Raw genomic sequence first — 16,226 nt, forward strand, 5'->3', positions numbered from 1 at the left:
ATAGATAAAAACATATTTATAGGTCAGAGGTCCCTCAAACTGATAGAGATGCAGAGATAGCCATGGCAGGATTAACTTTTAGATATATTGATAGAAAAGGAACATGAAGTCATTTTCTCAGATCAAAAATACAAGGAAGAATCTAGCTGGAAATATGTAAACAAAGCAAACAAACAAAAATCACAGAAATAAAATGAAAAATAAAACAATAGTTACAGGAAGGAAGAAAAAGCAACTGGTACAGAAAAGAATCAATGTGATACTACTAGCAATGTTAATGGCTTGTGTTATTTGGCAGGGAACACACAATAACAATATTTTTAAACAAACCAGTTGTAAATTTGGAAGGACAGAAGTTTTGCATTCCGTATTTTTTTTTAAAAAAAGTGAATGGTTGACATACCCCTTCCTTTCTTCCTTCTTTCTTTCTTTCCACTTCAATCCAGGGATTTTCAAGAGTTCTTGCTCCATCGATGTCCGCTGGTTTCCTTTTGATGTCCAGAACTGCAAATTGAAGTTTGGATCATGGACTTATGGAGGCTGGTCTCTGGACCTCCAGATGGAAACAGCCGAAATCTCCGGATACATTTCAAATGGCGAGTGGGACTTAGTTGGTAAGTGAAATCCGTGGATCTTCTTTACAAACAGGAGCCCCAGGGGAAGAGTGGGTGGCTCAGACTGGTGTAAAACTAACAGCATGTAAAAAAAAAATAAACCAAAGAAGAAAGAAAGAGAAAAAAAGAAAGAAAAAGAAAGAAAGAAAGAAAACGGAAGAAGGAAGGAAGGAGAAAAGGGAAAGGAAAGGAAGGGGAAAAGGCAAAGAGAAGGAAGGAGAAAAGGGGAAAAGGGAAAGAAAAAGAAGGAAGGAAGAAGAAAAGGGAAAGAGAACGAAAGAAGGAAGGAAGGAAGGGGAAAGGGAAAGAAAAGGAAGGAAGGAAGGAAGGATGGAAAGGGAAAAGGCAAAGGGAAGGGAGGAAGAAAGGAAGATAAAAAAGGGAAAAAGAAGGAAGGAAGGAAGGAAGGAAGGAAAGAAGGAAGGAAAGAAGGATGGAAAGGGAAAAGGCAAAGGGAAGGGAGGAAGGAAGGAAGGAAGATAAAAAAGGGAAAAAGAAGGAAGGAAGGAAGGAAGGAAGGAAGGAAGGAAGGAAGGAAGGAAGGGGGATGCCTTCTTATAGATCCCAGTTGACTCTTTATGACCAGTGGGCTCCCTGCCCCAGGACATCTGAGGGCTAAAGACGAGAGTCAATAGAGAAAACTATTGGATATAATTGCTAAAATAAATCCCAACGTGTCCATAATCTCACCAAGTATTGAAGAAGACTTCTCTTTAAGACTCTTCAGGGATCTACAGCTCCAAGGGGTACCAAGAGCAGGCCAAGAGAGCAATCCACCCAGAGGGTGGCCAGTAACGGGGAAGGAGGCTACTCAGAAGGTGTCTAGTAGGTGTGGATTGGCTTCATGGATGGTGATGCATGGATCACCTTCTCGGCGGCCAGCAACACCGCAATGGAGATGAATCCAAATGGGCCGGTGATGGTGTGGTGGTCATAATGGCCAAGATCTAGCATCTGGTACTCAGCCTCCTCCTCCACCCTGGGGGTCAAGTCTGCTTTGAAAGGTCCTTCAAACAAATGACTAAGATTGAGGATGGGCATGAAACCAAAACCTCTCAATAGTGTTATCCTACCTGGGAGAATTGTTATGGCAGTGAGAAAGCTCACAGATGCTGCTTTACTGCACCCTGTGTAAAAAAGTTGTGGTTTTATTGCCCCATTATAAAAAACAGGACAGCTGGGGGGTGGGCTGCGATCACAATTCGATACTTCTTAATTGTCCATATTCCTGATCATTCATTAAAAGCAGCCCAAATTTTGTGAGGCTGCCAACTCGGGCAGGAAGTGTTTGGTAATTTCGCTGGAGGTCTCTCCGATGCCTACATATAGTTGTAAATTATTAAGTTGGAAGATTAAAAATGGGCCACTTTGTCAGTCTTCTCTGATGAGAGATAATAACAAAATAAGAGACCGGGGAATACTTTTACAAACTTTGTAGCTGATTCATGACAGACATGAGTGGTATGATTGTTTTTATGAGAGTCAGATATTTTGAAATGTTTTTATCTTCCCATTGGTCCACTCTTCTACATTTGCTGAATATGGCAACTCGTTTCTTTTTCCTCCTCCTCCTCCTCCTCCTCCTCCTCCTCCTCCTCCTCCTCCTCCTCCTCCTCCTCCTCCTCCTCCTCCATATCTTCTCCTCCCATCCCCCAATGGCTGATCCGTCTGAATTTTTGTTCTTCCCACACAGGAGTTCCAGGCAAGAGGACAGAATCCTTCTATGACTGTTGCAAAGAGCCCTATCCAGATGTGACCTTTACAATCACAATGCGACGGAGAACATTGTATTATGGACTTAATCTTCTCATCCCGTGTGTCTTGATCTCAGCACTTGCCCTTCTGGTTTTCCTGCTTCCAGCTGACTCTGGAGAGAAAATTTCACTTGGTAAAGAGATGGTTCTGCTTGCTTTGAAGCAAGTTTTTCTCACTGACGGGTCACCTCCAGCTTTAAGCATGTGGAAAGCAGGTAGAAAGAAATTTCCATGAAATCATAGAAGAATTGGATCAGGAACGGGGAGTGAAGGAAGTCAAACCAACAGCTGAGGAAACTGCAGCCCATATAACTTTTATAACCTTGAAACTTTTTTAAAAAATTCATTGGTTGTTTTAGTAATGTTGGTGACCAGATCTGCTTCATTTGCTATCTGGCAAAGAAGAGAATTGAGTTTCTGCTTCCAATTGTTAAACTGGAAGTTGTTTACAGTTGTTGCTAAATCCAACTGTAAAAATCTAGATGAACATTTAGGTGCAGTGAAGAGTTTCCCTTAATTATTTGCTGTAACCCAGGGGTGAAATCCAGCAGGTTCTGACAGGTTCTGGAGAACCGGTAGTGGAAATTTTGAGCAGTTCGGAGAACCGGCAAATACCACCTATGGCTGGCCCCAGAGTGGGGTGGGAATGGAGATTTTGCAGTATCCTTCCCCTGCCACGCCCACCAAGCCACGCCCACAGAACCAGTAGTAAAAAAAAATTGGATTTCCCCACTGCTGTAACCCAACGTTCATCTTGATTTTTGGAGCCAGATATGGTAATCAAGCCCTAGTCTTGCCATTAGCAGAATGAATTCAGCAGTTCGAAACTGGAACAATGGAGTTAAACATTCTGGTTTCCAGGGTGCTGGTGGGCGGACATGGGCAAGAGAAAATAACTTTGTCAGAGATGCCCCTGTGTTGACAGCAGAAATAAATAATAATAATAATAATAATTTAATTTTTATACCGCCCTTCTCCCGAAGGACTCAGGGCGCTGAACAGGCAGATAAAATAATACAATATATTACAATAAAAACACTCTTTAAAAAACTTATTCAATATAGCCTAAAATTTAAAATACAATACAAAATATAAAATAAACCCCAATAAAATCCATATTTAAAAACCCTATTCCAGTCCTGCTCGGAAGAATAGATACGTCTTCAGCTCGCGGCGAAAGGTCCGGAGGTCAGGAAGTTGTCGAAGTCCTGGGGGAAGCTCATTCCAGAGGGTAGGTGTCCCCACCGAGAAGGCTCTCCCCCTGGGGGTCGCCAGCCTACACTGTTTGGCTGACGGCACCCTGAGAAGACCCTCTCTATGGCACCCTGAGAAGACCCTCTCTATGGCACCCTGAGAAGACCCTCTCTATGGGAGCCGGTGGGAGGCATGTGGTAGCAGAAGGCGGTCCCGAAGATATCCCAGTCCTATGCCATGGAGCGCTTTAAAGGTGGTAACCAACACCTTGAAGTGCACTCCGAAAACCACAGGTAGCCAGTGCAGCCTGCGCAGGATCGGTGCTATATGGGAGCCACGAGTGGCTCCCTCTATCACCCGCGCGGCTGCAAATGAGTTTCAGACCAGGCATGTTTGCAACCCCATGGACCTACTCACGAGCAAGTTCCATTTTACTCAATGAGGATGGCTCCCAAACAGGACTGCAACTGCCTCCTTGTTAGAGTTTCACTGGTTAAGAGTACAGACACATCCCTGGTTTTACATCCTCATCTCAAAGTGGACAAAACATCTTGACTTAATGTATGTTTGTAGCAATCGTTGGGGGGGAAAAAGAGCATAAGGATGATTCATTTTGGCACTCCAGTTTGGCCAGCTTCTCTGTCCAACAGATGAACAATGTGGAATCAAAGGATACCATTTGCAACCCATCATCCTCATCATTGCCACCATCATCATCTATGAACTTTTTCCAAGTTCATATTGCATGGCATATAGCGTCTTCTCTCTCTCTCTCTCTCTCTCTTCCTTTCCTCCATCCTCTTGTTTTCCACAACACGAACAAGATTCAAAGGACAGCTACTAAATATTTTATATTTGGTTACTCAGCAGTGCAGCAAAGCCAGAAGGATGGGAAAATGCGCAGCAATATGCCTGCTAAATATACATAGGGCTGGTATTGCCAGGGGCCTACAAGGATCACACTCTGTGAGAGAGGGAGGGTGGGTCTTGGTTCTCCTGAGAGCATTCTTGCAAGGAATTTAAGATTTCACCAACCTTGTAGGTGGTTGTGTAGAGTAGACAAACATGAAAAATGGAGTGTATAAAAGGTGATAGAAAGAAGACCATGGTAGGCTGCCAAAGACACTCCCAGCTGGAATTATCTCTCTACAAAGTCTTTTATCATCAAGAGGTGTCACCTTCTAAAAACATAGCATCCAGTGCCATCAGCCTTCTCTCCTTCTTTTCTTTGAGACATTGGTGGAGAACCTCAACTGTTCCAAACTCCATCTGAATCTTCCTTTTGTCTTCTCCCATCCAACGTTAACACGTCCGGTCTCACCAACTTTCCTCTTATCAGTTCCTGGCTATCCTTTGTGGGTACTTGCCAATTGCCAGATACCTTTTAGATAAGTGTGAAATGCCACCTGGAACGTCCAAAGGGTATCAGGGATGGGTGAGGTTGGGTTCTATGCTGCAGAGGGATTGAGTCTATTTCATTGTTTCTTAACCTTGGCCACTTTCAGATATATGGACTTCAATTCTCAAAATCGAAAATTGTGAAGGGAAGGCTCCATCTGAAAATTGCCAAAGTGGAGAATTTTGGTATATTTAATCACTTTTGTTCAACCTCAGTCTGTTCTGTGCCCTGAGCCCAACCCAATAATTTGTTTTACAGGAATCACAGTTTTGTTATCCCTCACCGTTTTTATGCTCCTGGTGGCCGAAATCATGCCAGCAACATCGGATTCTGTGCCGTTAATTGGTAAGTCCCTTGCAAAGAATTGAGCTCTTTTCCGTCTTGCAATACAAGTTTCAAAAAGAACTAATTTAGGAAGTCTGTGTCTTATGCAGTTCTAGTTGTGCAGAATTTTAGATTCCGGGGTCTTTGGTGCTCTCTGAGCTTGCTTGTTTTCTCGCAGGCATTTCATTACCCAACTAGGTAACATCATCAGTGCTACTGTGGTTAGCTCTGATGACTTTACATAGTTCAGGTCATGAAACGTCTGCAAGAAAACAAGCCAGCTCAGAGAGCACCAAGGACCCCTCATGTCAACCCTGAGCTACAAATATTCTCCTTTATTTTGGGTCCATGGGGTTGTGAAGAGCTGGACGTGACTTAACGGACTGAACAACAACAACAACAAGATGAAACGTATCTAATAGAGCAGGAGTGTCAAACTCAATTTTATTGAGGGCTGCATCAAGGCTGTGGTTGATCTTGGCAGGCCGGCCAGGCGTGGCTGATTGAGTGGGCATGGCCAGCTTGACACCGCTCACTGGACGTGGGTGGGCATGGACAGTTTGACGCCCACTCCCCAAACTGCTGGCATGTTTCCTCTTCGCACTGGGTAGACTGGGCCGAAGCGACGCGGGCCGGCCCCTTACATTTCCAGAACAGCCCCACGGGCTGGATCTGACCAAATTGCAGGCCGGATCCGGCCCCTGGGCCTTGAGATCGACATCCCTGTAATAGAGCAATCTGTTGATCTTCCCTATCAGTCTTACGGCACCTATTTTTTTTAATAAAAAATCTATTTCTCGCTTCCTTCCCTAGCTCAGTATTTTGCCAGTACCATGATTATTGTCGGACTTTCGGTGGTGGTAACGGTCATTGTCCTCCAATATCATCACCATGACCCAGAAGGTGGGAAAATGCCAAAGTGGGTAAGCAACAGGGTTTTTTTTGCAGAATTTTATTTTTCCTCCATTAAGAACATCCAACCAGCCACAGAGGCAGGTGAATTACCCACCTTGTAGGAAACATGAGATTTTTTTTCAGGCAGAAGAGAACGATGCGTAGCAATTTCTGCTACCTGAAGTTCAACTGACAGTAGCTCCCTCTCCGTTTCCTGCTGCCAAGTATCAGGAGCTGCCGCGATGTATATTTTATTTATTGAGATATGTTGCTCCGCCTCTTCATCTGTGAAGTTCATTCAAGCAGCCAACTCATCATCAATAAATAAAGAACACTGAAAATAAAGGAATACGTATCTTTTTCCCCCCAGCAGGCAGAAAATTCTTCGGCTGCATAAGCGAATGTTTTTTAAACTTTCAGGAGGCATCTGGAGTACCGCTGAGAAGCGGTCCAAGTTCCCTTCCTTTCCGTACAGTTTTACAAGTTTTTGCATTAGAGCGTAAAGTGGTTGTTCTTCCCCCAACCAAACATCACCAGAAAACTTCTATTTCTCTTATTGTTACCAGCTTCAAAGAATTCTATTTTCAGACAGTCTGTTAACATAACTTTACAACAAAGTAGAATTAGTTTCGCTTGTCAAGAATGTTGTTTAGGGTCATGTTCAACGGTGGAACTCATGGGTGAGTCTCAGTGCCAGTGGTGGGTTGCTCCCGGTTCGGTCCGGTTCTTGCAAACTGGTAGTAAGGGTGGTGGGAGGCTCTGCCCACCTGCCCGGACATCATCATGGACAATCTGCACATGCGCAGAAGCACACATGCACGAGCGAAGATAGCATGCACATGCGCGCACTCCTATTTGTGAACCGCTAGTAAAGGTAAGTGGAACCAATTCCTGCTCTGTGCCCCAAATATATGATTGCGATTTTATTAGGTAAACATCTGAAGATGATGTGCCTCAACTTTGTGCTTTCCTCTTCTCTAAATACAGGTAGTCCTTGACTTGCGACCACAACTGTCATAAATATGAACCAGTTGTCAAACATCAGAACGCAAGCCATGTGACCACGGGGATGATGCCACGGTCATAAGTGTGGAAAATGGTCATAAGTGACTGTTTTTAGTGCCCCTGTAATTTTGAATGGTCACTAAACAAAATAAGTTGAGGACTACCTATAATAGTATGTGGGAAAGACCTTGGGGGAATGAGGTGTGGAGTTACTGCCTAGGAAACATCTAGATAAGAGGAGACACAGACCTCAGCTGCATAAAAGAACTGAGAAAGAGACTCAAAAGGGATCCTTCTTAGCTTATCAGGCTGCAAAGGAGAAGGCAGTAGATTTGTACTTTTAGGCCTGTAAGAGGAAGAAGAATTAGCTCAACTGGTGGTGTTTTCTGTCTGGTCTAACTAGGAAGGCTGACAGAAAGTCTCTATATATCAAAACCACACGCTTCTCTGTCTTTTTCCAGACCAGAATTATCCTCCTCAACTGGTGTGCCTGGTTCCTGAGGATGAAAAGGCCCGGAGAAGGCCGAGTGCGCCCGGCTTGCCAGCACAGACGACGCTGTAGCATTTCAAGCATGGAGATCAATACGGTCAGCGGTCAGCAATCCAGCAATGGGAATATGTTATACATTGGCTTTCGTGGCCTGGAAGGTGTCCAATGCACCCCGACCACCGATTCCGGGGTGATCTGTGGAAGAATGGCTTGTTCTCCCACGGATGAGGAGAACCTCCTTCACAACGGTCACTCCTCTGAAACGGACTCGGATCTAGCGAAGATCCTCGAGGAGATCCGGTACATCGCCAACCGCTTCAGAGACCAGGATGAGGCTCAAGCGATTTGCAACGAGTGGAAGTTTGCCGCCTCCGTGGTGGACCGCCTCTGTTTGATGGCCTTCTCGGTCTTCACCATCATCTGCACCATCGGCATCCTTATGTCGGCACCCAATTTTGTGGAGGCGGTTTCGAAAGATTTCGCTTGACCCGCGCTTGGGGACTGCCCCTCACCCCAAAGCTGGCCATTTCTCAAAATCTGTTATGTAGCAATAATGTATTTCAGGGCACTTGATTCTATTGGATATATGGATGCAAACTTTGCTCTCTCTTTTTTTTTCTTTCCTGGGGGGGCCGGGGAGGGTGAAGGTTCAGGCAAATTAAGAACCTCAGTGAGGTAATATAAGTGATCCTCCATCACTACCTGACCTCACAGCTTTGGTGTCTGGAATAAATTCTTTAAATAAAGTCAACATGCATCTCATTTGTATTATTGATTCATCTTCTAATATTTTTTGTTTTCAACAATAATTTTATTATTTGTTTGTTGTGTTTGATTGGATTTGATGCAGTGCAACTCCAAATGATTCTTTAAGCAATGATGTCACTCCTACTGGAAAGCGGTACAAAGAAAGAAAGGAAGGAGCCTTCTCCTCCTCCTCCTCCTCCTCCTCCTCCTCCATCTCCTCCTCCATCTCCTCCTCCTCCTCCTCCTCCTCCATCTCCTCCTCCTCCTCCTCCATCTCCATCTCCATCTCCATCTCCTCCTCCTCCTCCTCCTCCATCTCCTCCTCCATCTCTATCTCCATCTCCATCTCCATCTCCATCTCCTCCTCCTCCTCCATCTCCTCCTCCTCCATCTCCCCTTCCCCCCAGAGAGTTGGAGAGAGTCAGTCAAATAAGAAGAGAGTCAGTCAGAAGTTGTGAATGCTCCAACACTGGAAATTTTTAAGAAAATGTTGGATAACCATCTGACTGAGATGGTGTAGGGTTTCCTGCCTGGGCAGGGGGTTGGACTAGAAGGCCTCCAAGGTACCTTCCAACTCTGATGTTATGTTATGTTAAATACTTTCCCATCTCCCTGAACGAAATACTCAGTTCCTCTGCACCAATTGTCCTAACCTTCTCCAAGGTCATCTCCATAGGTCCACGGTAGGATTCAAAGTGTTGGCTTTAAACTCGGAAGACCTAAATGGCTCAACTCGCAGATTCTCTTCTGAGCAGAAACCTGCCCATCCAGCAGGAGATCCTGTGGTGGCCTCCACTCAACACCATAGCTTCTTGCTGCACATCAGATGACACCCACCCCAGCATCCTTTCCAAAAATGGCTAAGAAGGCGTTGTCTCACAAGGCTCTTGACCTCTCATCAGTGCCATCATTTCCTAAAGTTTACCGTTGTTTCTTTTAATTTTTCAACGCCAAAGTTGTACATGCATCTAAAACTTGCTTGTGCAGTGTTTTTACAATGGCGAGCAAGATTTACAGCTGTATGCAAATTAAACTAATACCATTTGCATAAAGAAGTTTTTTAAAAAACCCTCTCCATGAAGGAACCCTAATGAGAAGCTTCCTTTTCTGGTTAAGGATGCCTGGATGTCTTCTGGCGCATCTCCCTGAGCTGAAGAGAAGCCCTGGCTTTGATTTCTTTGCAAAACTTTGGATTATTAATGCCACAGGCCCTCTGAATTTAACTTCAAAGAAAAAACAGACTCTGGGTGTGCTGCGCACCGTTTGACACCCCAGTGAGTCACATTGACAGGCAGAAATGAGCAATTAATTTTTTGGGGGGTGGATGGGGGGGGGGAAGGATTCTTTGATCCACTGGCATTTGTCTGGGTTTCAACGCCATCTCTGGCAAAACGTTTGGCCAGGCTAAACTGTGGAGTTTGTTTCTCTGCTCACTGTTTTGTTAGAACACAGAATAATAAAGAGTTGGAAGAGACTCTGGGGCCTTCTAGTTCAACCCCCTGCTCGAGCAGGAGACCCTATGTCAGTGATGGTGAACCTTTTTGCCGTCACGTGCCAAAAGCGAGGGGAATGCAGAGGGGTCAATCACGTGCGTGTGACACCCCCCCCCACGCTTCCCCTGCTTTTGGCACAGAATGGTAAAAAGGTTACCGGTGGGCCTGGTAGGCCCGTTTTTCAGCCTCCCCAGGCTCCAGAGTCTTTCTTGGAGCCTGGGGAGGGCAAAAACATCCTCCTCCCCCCAGAGACCGGAAACGGCTCATTTCCTGACTTCCGGTGGGTCCAGAAGGCTCAAAAATCAGCTGGCTGGCACACGTATGTGTGCTGGAGTTGAGCTAGAGCAACACCTGCATGCCCACAGATATGGTTCCATGTGCGACCTGTGGCCCTATGTCATTTCAGATGAAAGGTTGTTCAATCTCTTCTTGAAAACCTGTGATGGAGCCCTCATAACTTTTGAAGGCAAGCTATTCTATTGGTTGTTTGCTCTCACCATTAGGAAATTTCTCCTAAGTTCCAGCTTCCTTTTCTCTTTGGTCGGTTTCGAACCATTGCTTCTTGTTTTGCATTTTGGTGCTTTGGAAAATAATTTCACCCCCTTCATCTTTGTAGAAGCCCCACAAATATTGGTACTCTGCTGTCATGTCTCCCCTACTCCTTCTTTTCATTAGACTAGACATACCCAATTCCTGTAACGTTTCTTCGTACCTTTTAGCCTCCAGCCCCATAATTAATCTATTTTTTCCTCATTATGGGGAATTTTGTAGACCCCTCCGGGAAGAAAATGAGAACAATCTAATCTAAGCCCATTGCTTAGAGAAACCCACATATGTTCTTCTTGCTGCAATTAAAGGTCATTAGTTGATCAATCTTGAATTGCTTTCGGGTTGCCCAGACTGCGCTTTGCTTTGCAGGGAAAAATAAATATTCATTATTTTCTAGCTAAACCATGTTGATTACCTCATAGGAGGTAAGGCAGAGAGATTTGGAAGTTTATTTTTAACCAAAACACTTGTCCCCAATTTTTAATATTGCGTTTCCCCTAAAGCCAATTTAGCATGGAAAAAAAGGATTGAATCTTTTTATTAAACATCACCTTCTGTAGTTTTCTATCCGATATAATTGTTTTCAGAGATATAGACTTCAACTGCATTTAGATTCTAATATTGTCCACCCAACCAAAGGGGGTTTTACCTATATCTATTGCAAAGTTGCTCAAATTAGAAAATTAACATTGATTGTTGACCTCCAATATTTAATACGTGACCATCGGAAAGTTTGATGACACAGGTCCAAATGGGAAGACCTCCCTAACTGCATTTTCTGTGAAGATATTCTCAGAAACAAAGAACCCCATAAACATTTTTCCAAACAAAAAGACTTATTTTCTGAAAATATTGTCCAGCTATTTAAACAGGGATTCCTCTCAGAATATAAATTGATCTGCAAATAATATTCATTCTGAAACACTCGCCTTTCCCTAAAAAGTGTTGAATGACTCCCATCTATCCATATCTAAACAAAAACAAAACCCTTCTTACATATATTTTCTCTATATTGCATATTACTGAGTTATATCTTTAGGTACGCATGTAACTGGATTGGTACAAATGCAGAATTGATATTCTTTAAATGGTTGAGCAACCCAATCTTCACCTACTGCTATCAACTTTGATCTGGTCTAATCCAAAATGTCTACTTAATTCGCTTGATTTCTTGCCTCGCACCCTTGAAATTGTCTCAAGTTTGGTGTTTATTAGACCAGTCCTTTTCATTGTTGAAAGTCCTGGTTTTTGCCAGTAAACCTGTTTTGAATCTGTCTTGGTCATTGGCTTCTCTTAAGGCAGGAAGCAAAGATATATGGCTTAAACAAGGACATCCAGAATCCATAAAAAGGGAGAGGGAGAGAGAGAGAATGAGAGAGGGGGGGGAGGAGATGGTTATTGAATTGGGCAGAGACGGAATTTAAAACAACCCAGTGAAAGAACAGTTAAAGCAAATTATCCATGTGTGCGCCATAAATTGGTCCATGGGTTGGAGAACTGATGTTCCAAAGGAAGCCAAGTATTCTTTAGGGAGGCATATTTCTTGTAGACATTTTCTTTCATGGATTGTCTCTTCTTTTGGTTAACAGCTGGCGGCCTTTGAATTCTGCATAGATGCTTTGAGGTCAGTCCGGGGGGTTGGAGGAGTGCATTTTCAAAGATATCATATAGAACGAGCAAACCAGTGGAATTGGGTGGAGGAAGAAATGGATAAAAACCAGTTATGTCTTAAATTATGCTAGGCTTAGGCTGTTCAGGCTGGAAAGTAGAGAAAATCCTTCCTTCCTTCCTTCCTTCCTTCCCTGCCTCCTTCTCTTCCTCCCTCCCTCCTGTCCCCTTCCTTCCTTCCTTCCTTCCCTCCCTCTTTCCATCCATCCATCCCTGCCTCCTTTTCTTCCTCCCTCCCTCCCTGCCCTTTTAAAATGTCCTCCATATAGTATTTTGACTGTTGCAGAACTGCAATTAAAAGCTTTATAAAGAACATAAAAATTAATACACACTGATACTAAGCAGAATGAAAAAAGAAAATTTGAAAGAAAAAGAAAGAAAGTGTGAAAAACAAATAGAAAGAAGCCTCCAATTTCCCTTGCAGCAGACATAAGTGCAATGACAACATTATCTCCATGGTTACAAAAGAAGCTATCTTCTTTCCTGTTACTCATTTCTTTTCCTAATCATCAAAACCACAAGTCATCAGTGCAATTTTTTTCCTGTTTCATGCAAAAAGACCACCAGGAATTTCCATTCAACCATAAATGTAGATGTTGTTTTTTCCCCTCCTCTGATCAAAGAAGCCAATTTAGCTACCTCTCCAAGTTCAATCATCTTCACCCAAGGACAAGGGCACTTCCTGGGATGCTCACATGAGAAGCTGGCAGCTATGTCCAGTCAGGGAGAGGATGCTGAATTTTAATGATTAAAACTGGGCATGAATTGTCCTTCATCCATCCTATTTATTCTGTTGAATGAGAGGAGCCCCTTTTCTTTTCTGAGAAGAAGAAGATTCTTCTTCTTCTTCTTCTTCTTCTTCTTCTTCTTCTTCTTCTTCTTCTTCTTCTTCTTCTTCTTCTTCTTCTTCTTCTTCTCCTTCTCCTCCTCCTCCTCCTCCTCCTCCTCCTCCTCCTCCTCCTCCTCCTCCTCCTCCTCCTCCTCCTCCTCCCTCTTCTCTTCTCTTCTCTTCTCTTCTCTTCTCTTCTCTTCTCTTCTCTTCTCCTTCCCCTTCCTCTTCCCCTTCCCCTTCCCCTTCCCCCCCTCCTCCTCCTTTTCTTCTTCTTTCTCCTCCTCCTCCTTCCAGTTTTCACTAGACTGAAATTTCTATCCAAATGTCTTTGAACTGCCCTTTCAAGTTTGAACATTCACATAACCATACACAAGTGTCGGTTTCTGGAGTGAATTTATTTTCTGTTAATGACCTCAACAAAAAAGTGACATGCTTTTAAGACTCAGCTGTAGCTGAAAATAGTGACCACTATTCTAGCCTATTGTTGTAAGAATATGTCCTTGGAATTTTCTTTATTAAGCCCGTAACTGTTTCTTGGATTCCCACTGGCATTTTCCTTGAAAGAAGCTTACTTACTGGCATTGCGGTTGAGTATTTTGGGCATCAATTGTTCTGCAATGATTTTTTTGTTTTGTTCATCTGATCTCATTGAATTGCACTCAAATTTCAGTGGCAGTGAGAAAGTTAGAAACCCAACCTTGCAAAAATTTTTATTTTACTGCTCCTGAAACAGTGACTATTTGAAAGAAAGCACTGCATTTATTGATGGTGGCTATTTCCCACTGACCACCTATTAGTTGGAAATGGGATGTAGTGCAATTTTTCTTCCGTTGGGAAGCCTTATAGAATTTGATGGGTTCACCAATGTTGTAAGCTGTGAGTCATTTTTCCCTCTGTGTTCCTTGAGAAAGAATAAGACGGTGATGGCACTTTGAAAAGAAGTTTCAAGAAATTATTTCAATTGTACCCTAACCCTTTGCCTTGCAGACCAAGAAGGGGGGAAAAAAGTACGTTATAAGTTCACGTGACTCCATTAAACTGAATTGGTGGTGAGCTGAGAACAATCAAAACATTGCAGGGAGCATTATCCAATCTATTTATTTCATCTTTTTCATGTCTCAATTGGACCCTGTTTTCAGCTAATTTCCGCAAACCTCATCTAATTTCTCCAATCTTCTTCCTCTTTACTGTACAAGGATGTGGTTTATCTTGGTATTGATGGGTATTCTGGAACTTTTCTGGGAAAAAAAGAAAGCAAGAAGAAAGTGATGGGAGGGAGGAAGTTAGATGGACGGGAGGGAAGGAAGGAAGGAAGGTGGATGGGAAGGAAGGAGGGAAGGGAGGGAATGTTTACATTATAATAGTCCACATGGCAGTTGGCCAGAATTTGTGTGACTGTAAGAAGGGCACATTGGTCCAACAACATATATTTTTTTTGGTGGGGGACTGGGAGGTAAAGATATTTTAAACAAAAAATAACTGTACTACTATACCATGGCAATGCACAGTTTTATGCCTTGTCTAGCCTAATCAGATATTTTCAGAGATGAACTCAAAGGTCCATCGGTTGGTTGATGGAAGGTTTGGAAGACAAATTCATCCTATTAGAATTTGAATGCAAATTTACCATTTTGTTCTTTCAAAATAACAAGTGCTGCTCAAAACACGATTGATCTTTGAAACCTGGACTTCTTCTAATTCTTTCCAAGGATCAAAAAGCAACTTAAAAAGTCATATAACGTGGGAAATGTATCTATTATAGTATGAATAAGAGAACAGAACAGAACAGAACAGAATAGAATAGAATAATAAATATGGGATGGAATGGGATGGAATAGAATAGAATAGAATAGAATAGAATAGAATAGAATTTTTATTGGCCAAGTGTGATTGGACACACAAGGAATTTGTCTTGGTGCATAAAAGAAGAGATACGTTCATCAAGAATCATAAGGTACAACACTTAATGATAGTCATAGGGTACAAATAAGTAATCAGGAAACAATATCAATATTAATCGTAAGGATACAGCAACAATTACAGTCATGCAGTCATAAATGGGAGGAGATGGGTGATGGGAATGATGAGAAAATTAATAGTGCAGATTTAGTGAATAGTTTGACAGAGTTGAGGGAGTTGTTTGTTTAGCAGAGTGATGGCGTTTGGGAAGAAACTGTTCTTGTGTCTAGTTGTTCTGGTGTGCAGTGCTCTGTAGCATCATTTTGAGGGTAGGAGCTGAAACAGTTAATGTCCAGGATGCGAGGGGTCTGTACATATTTTCACAGCCCAATTTTTGACTCATGCAGTATACAGGTCCTCAATGGAAGGCAGGTTGGTAGCCATTGTTTCTTCTGCAGTTCTAATGATCCTCTGAAGTCTGTGTCTGTCTTGTTGGGTTGCAGAACCAAAGAAAAGAGTAATTGGGGAAGAATAATGGAAGAAACACCCCTATATACAGAGCACACTTTTGGCAAAAGCACAATATGGATTAGTTCTATCTCATATAATTTAACATCCCTTTAATAAAAACCAGAACAGCCTATCAACTGTGGTGTGGTTTAAAGTTCTCCCCCCCACCCCCCATGGAGAAATTATGTATTCCTTCCTTCAAAACAGGGAAAATATTTTCTATTTTTAAAGGGTAACTAAGCATGGAATCATTTGCCATATTGGTTCTATTTGTTATCATTTCTTGCTTGCAGGTTGCATTCATCCTAGTTCAGTTATTGTCCTTCATAATTACTCTTTAAGAAGATTAGAAGGCATTGTTATCCTTCTTCCGGGGAGCAGCTGCTATACGAACTGCGCTAATGCAGTACGTCTCTCTCTCTCTTACATGAAAAAATAACTGAATCGGGAATGCATTTGGATTAAACCAATAATAGGTTTGCCTGGGATTAGAATACTAGACATCAATCAATGTTTGCTTCTTTCAAATAACAAAGTAACAGAATAACAGAGTTGGAAGGGACCTTGGAGGTCTTCTAGTTCAACCCTCCCCCCTGCTCAAGCAGGAGACCCTACATCATTTCAGAGAGCTGGTTGTCCAATCTCTTCTTGAAAACTTCCAGTGATGAAGCTTCCACAACTTCTGGTGGCAAGCTGTTCCACTGGTTAATTGTCTTCACTGTTAGAAAGTTTCTCCTTAATTCCAGGTTGCTTCTCTCCGTGATTAGTTGACATCCGTTGCTTCTTATCCTGCTTTCTGGTGCTTTGGAAAATAGGTTGACCCCCTCTTCTTTGGACCTTTCCTTAGAGATCAA

General features: G+C 42.8%; 1 protein-coding gene across 1 annotated transcript in view; it reads left to right on the top strand.

Moving 5' to 3' along the window:
- CHRFAM7A (CHRNA7 (exons 5-10) and FAM7A (exons A-E) fusion) overlaps positions 1–8,284 on the top strand; it is a 51,911-nt gene extending 43,627 nt beyond the window's left edge. The window contains exons 6-10 of the mRNA XM_058156314.1: positions 447–614; positions 2,308–2,502; positions 5,220–5,306; positions 6,099–6,208; positions 7,646–8,284. Coding sequence (XP_058012297.1) covers positions 447–614; positions 2,308–2,502; positions 5,220–5,306; positions 6,099–6,208; positions 7,646–8,161 — 1,076 coding nt within the window. The 3' untranslated portion in view covers positions 8,162–8,284. The remainder of the gene's footprint in view (positions 1–446; positions 615–2,307; positions 2,503–5,219; positions 5,307–6,098; positions 6,209–7,645) is intronic.
- The last annotated feature ends 7,942 nt before the right edge of the window (positions 8,285–16,226 follow it).

This window comes from Ahaetulla prasina, chromosome 13, assembly GCF_028640845.1.
Source record: "Ahaetulla prasina isolate Xishuangbanna chromosome 13, ASM2864084v1, whole genome shotgun sequence".
Taxonomy (NCBI): domain Eukaryota; kingdom Metazoa; phylum Chordata; class Lepidosauria; order Squamata; family Colubridae; genus Ahaetulla; species Ahaetulla prasina.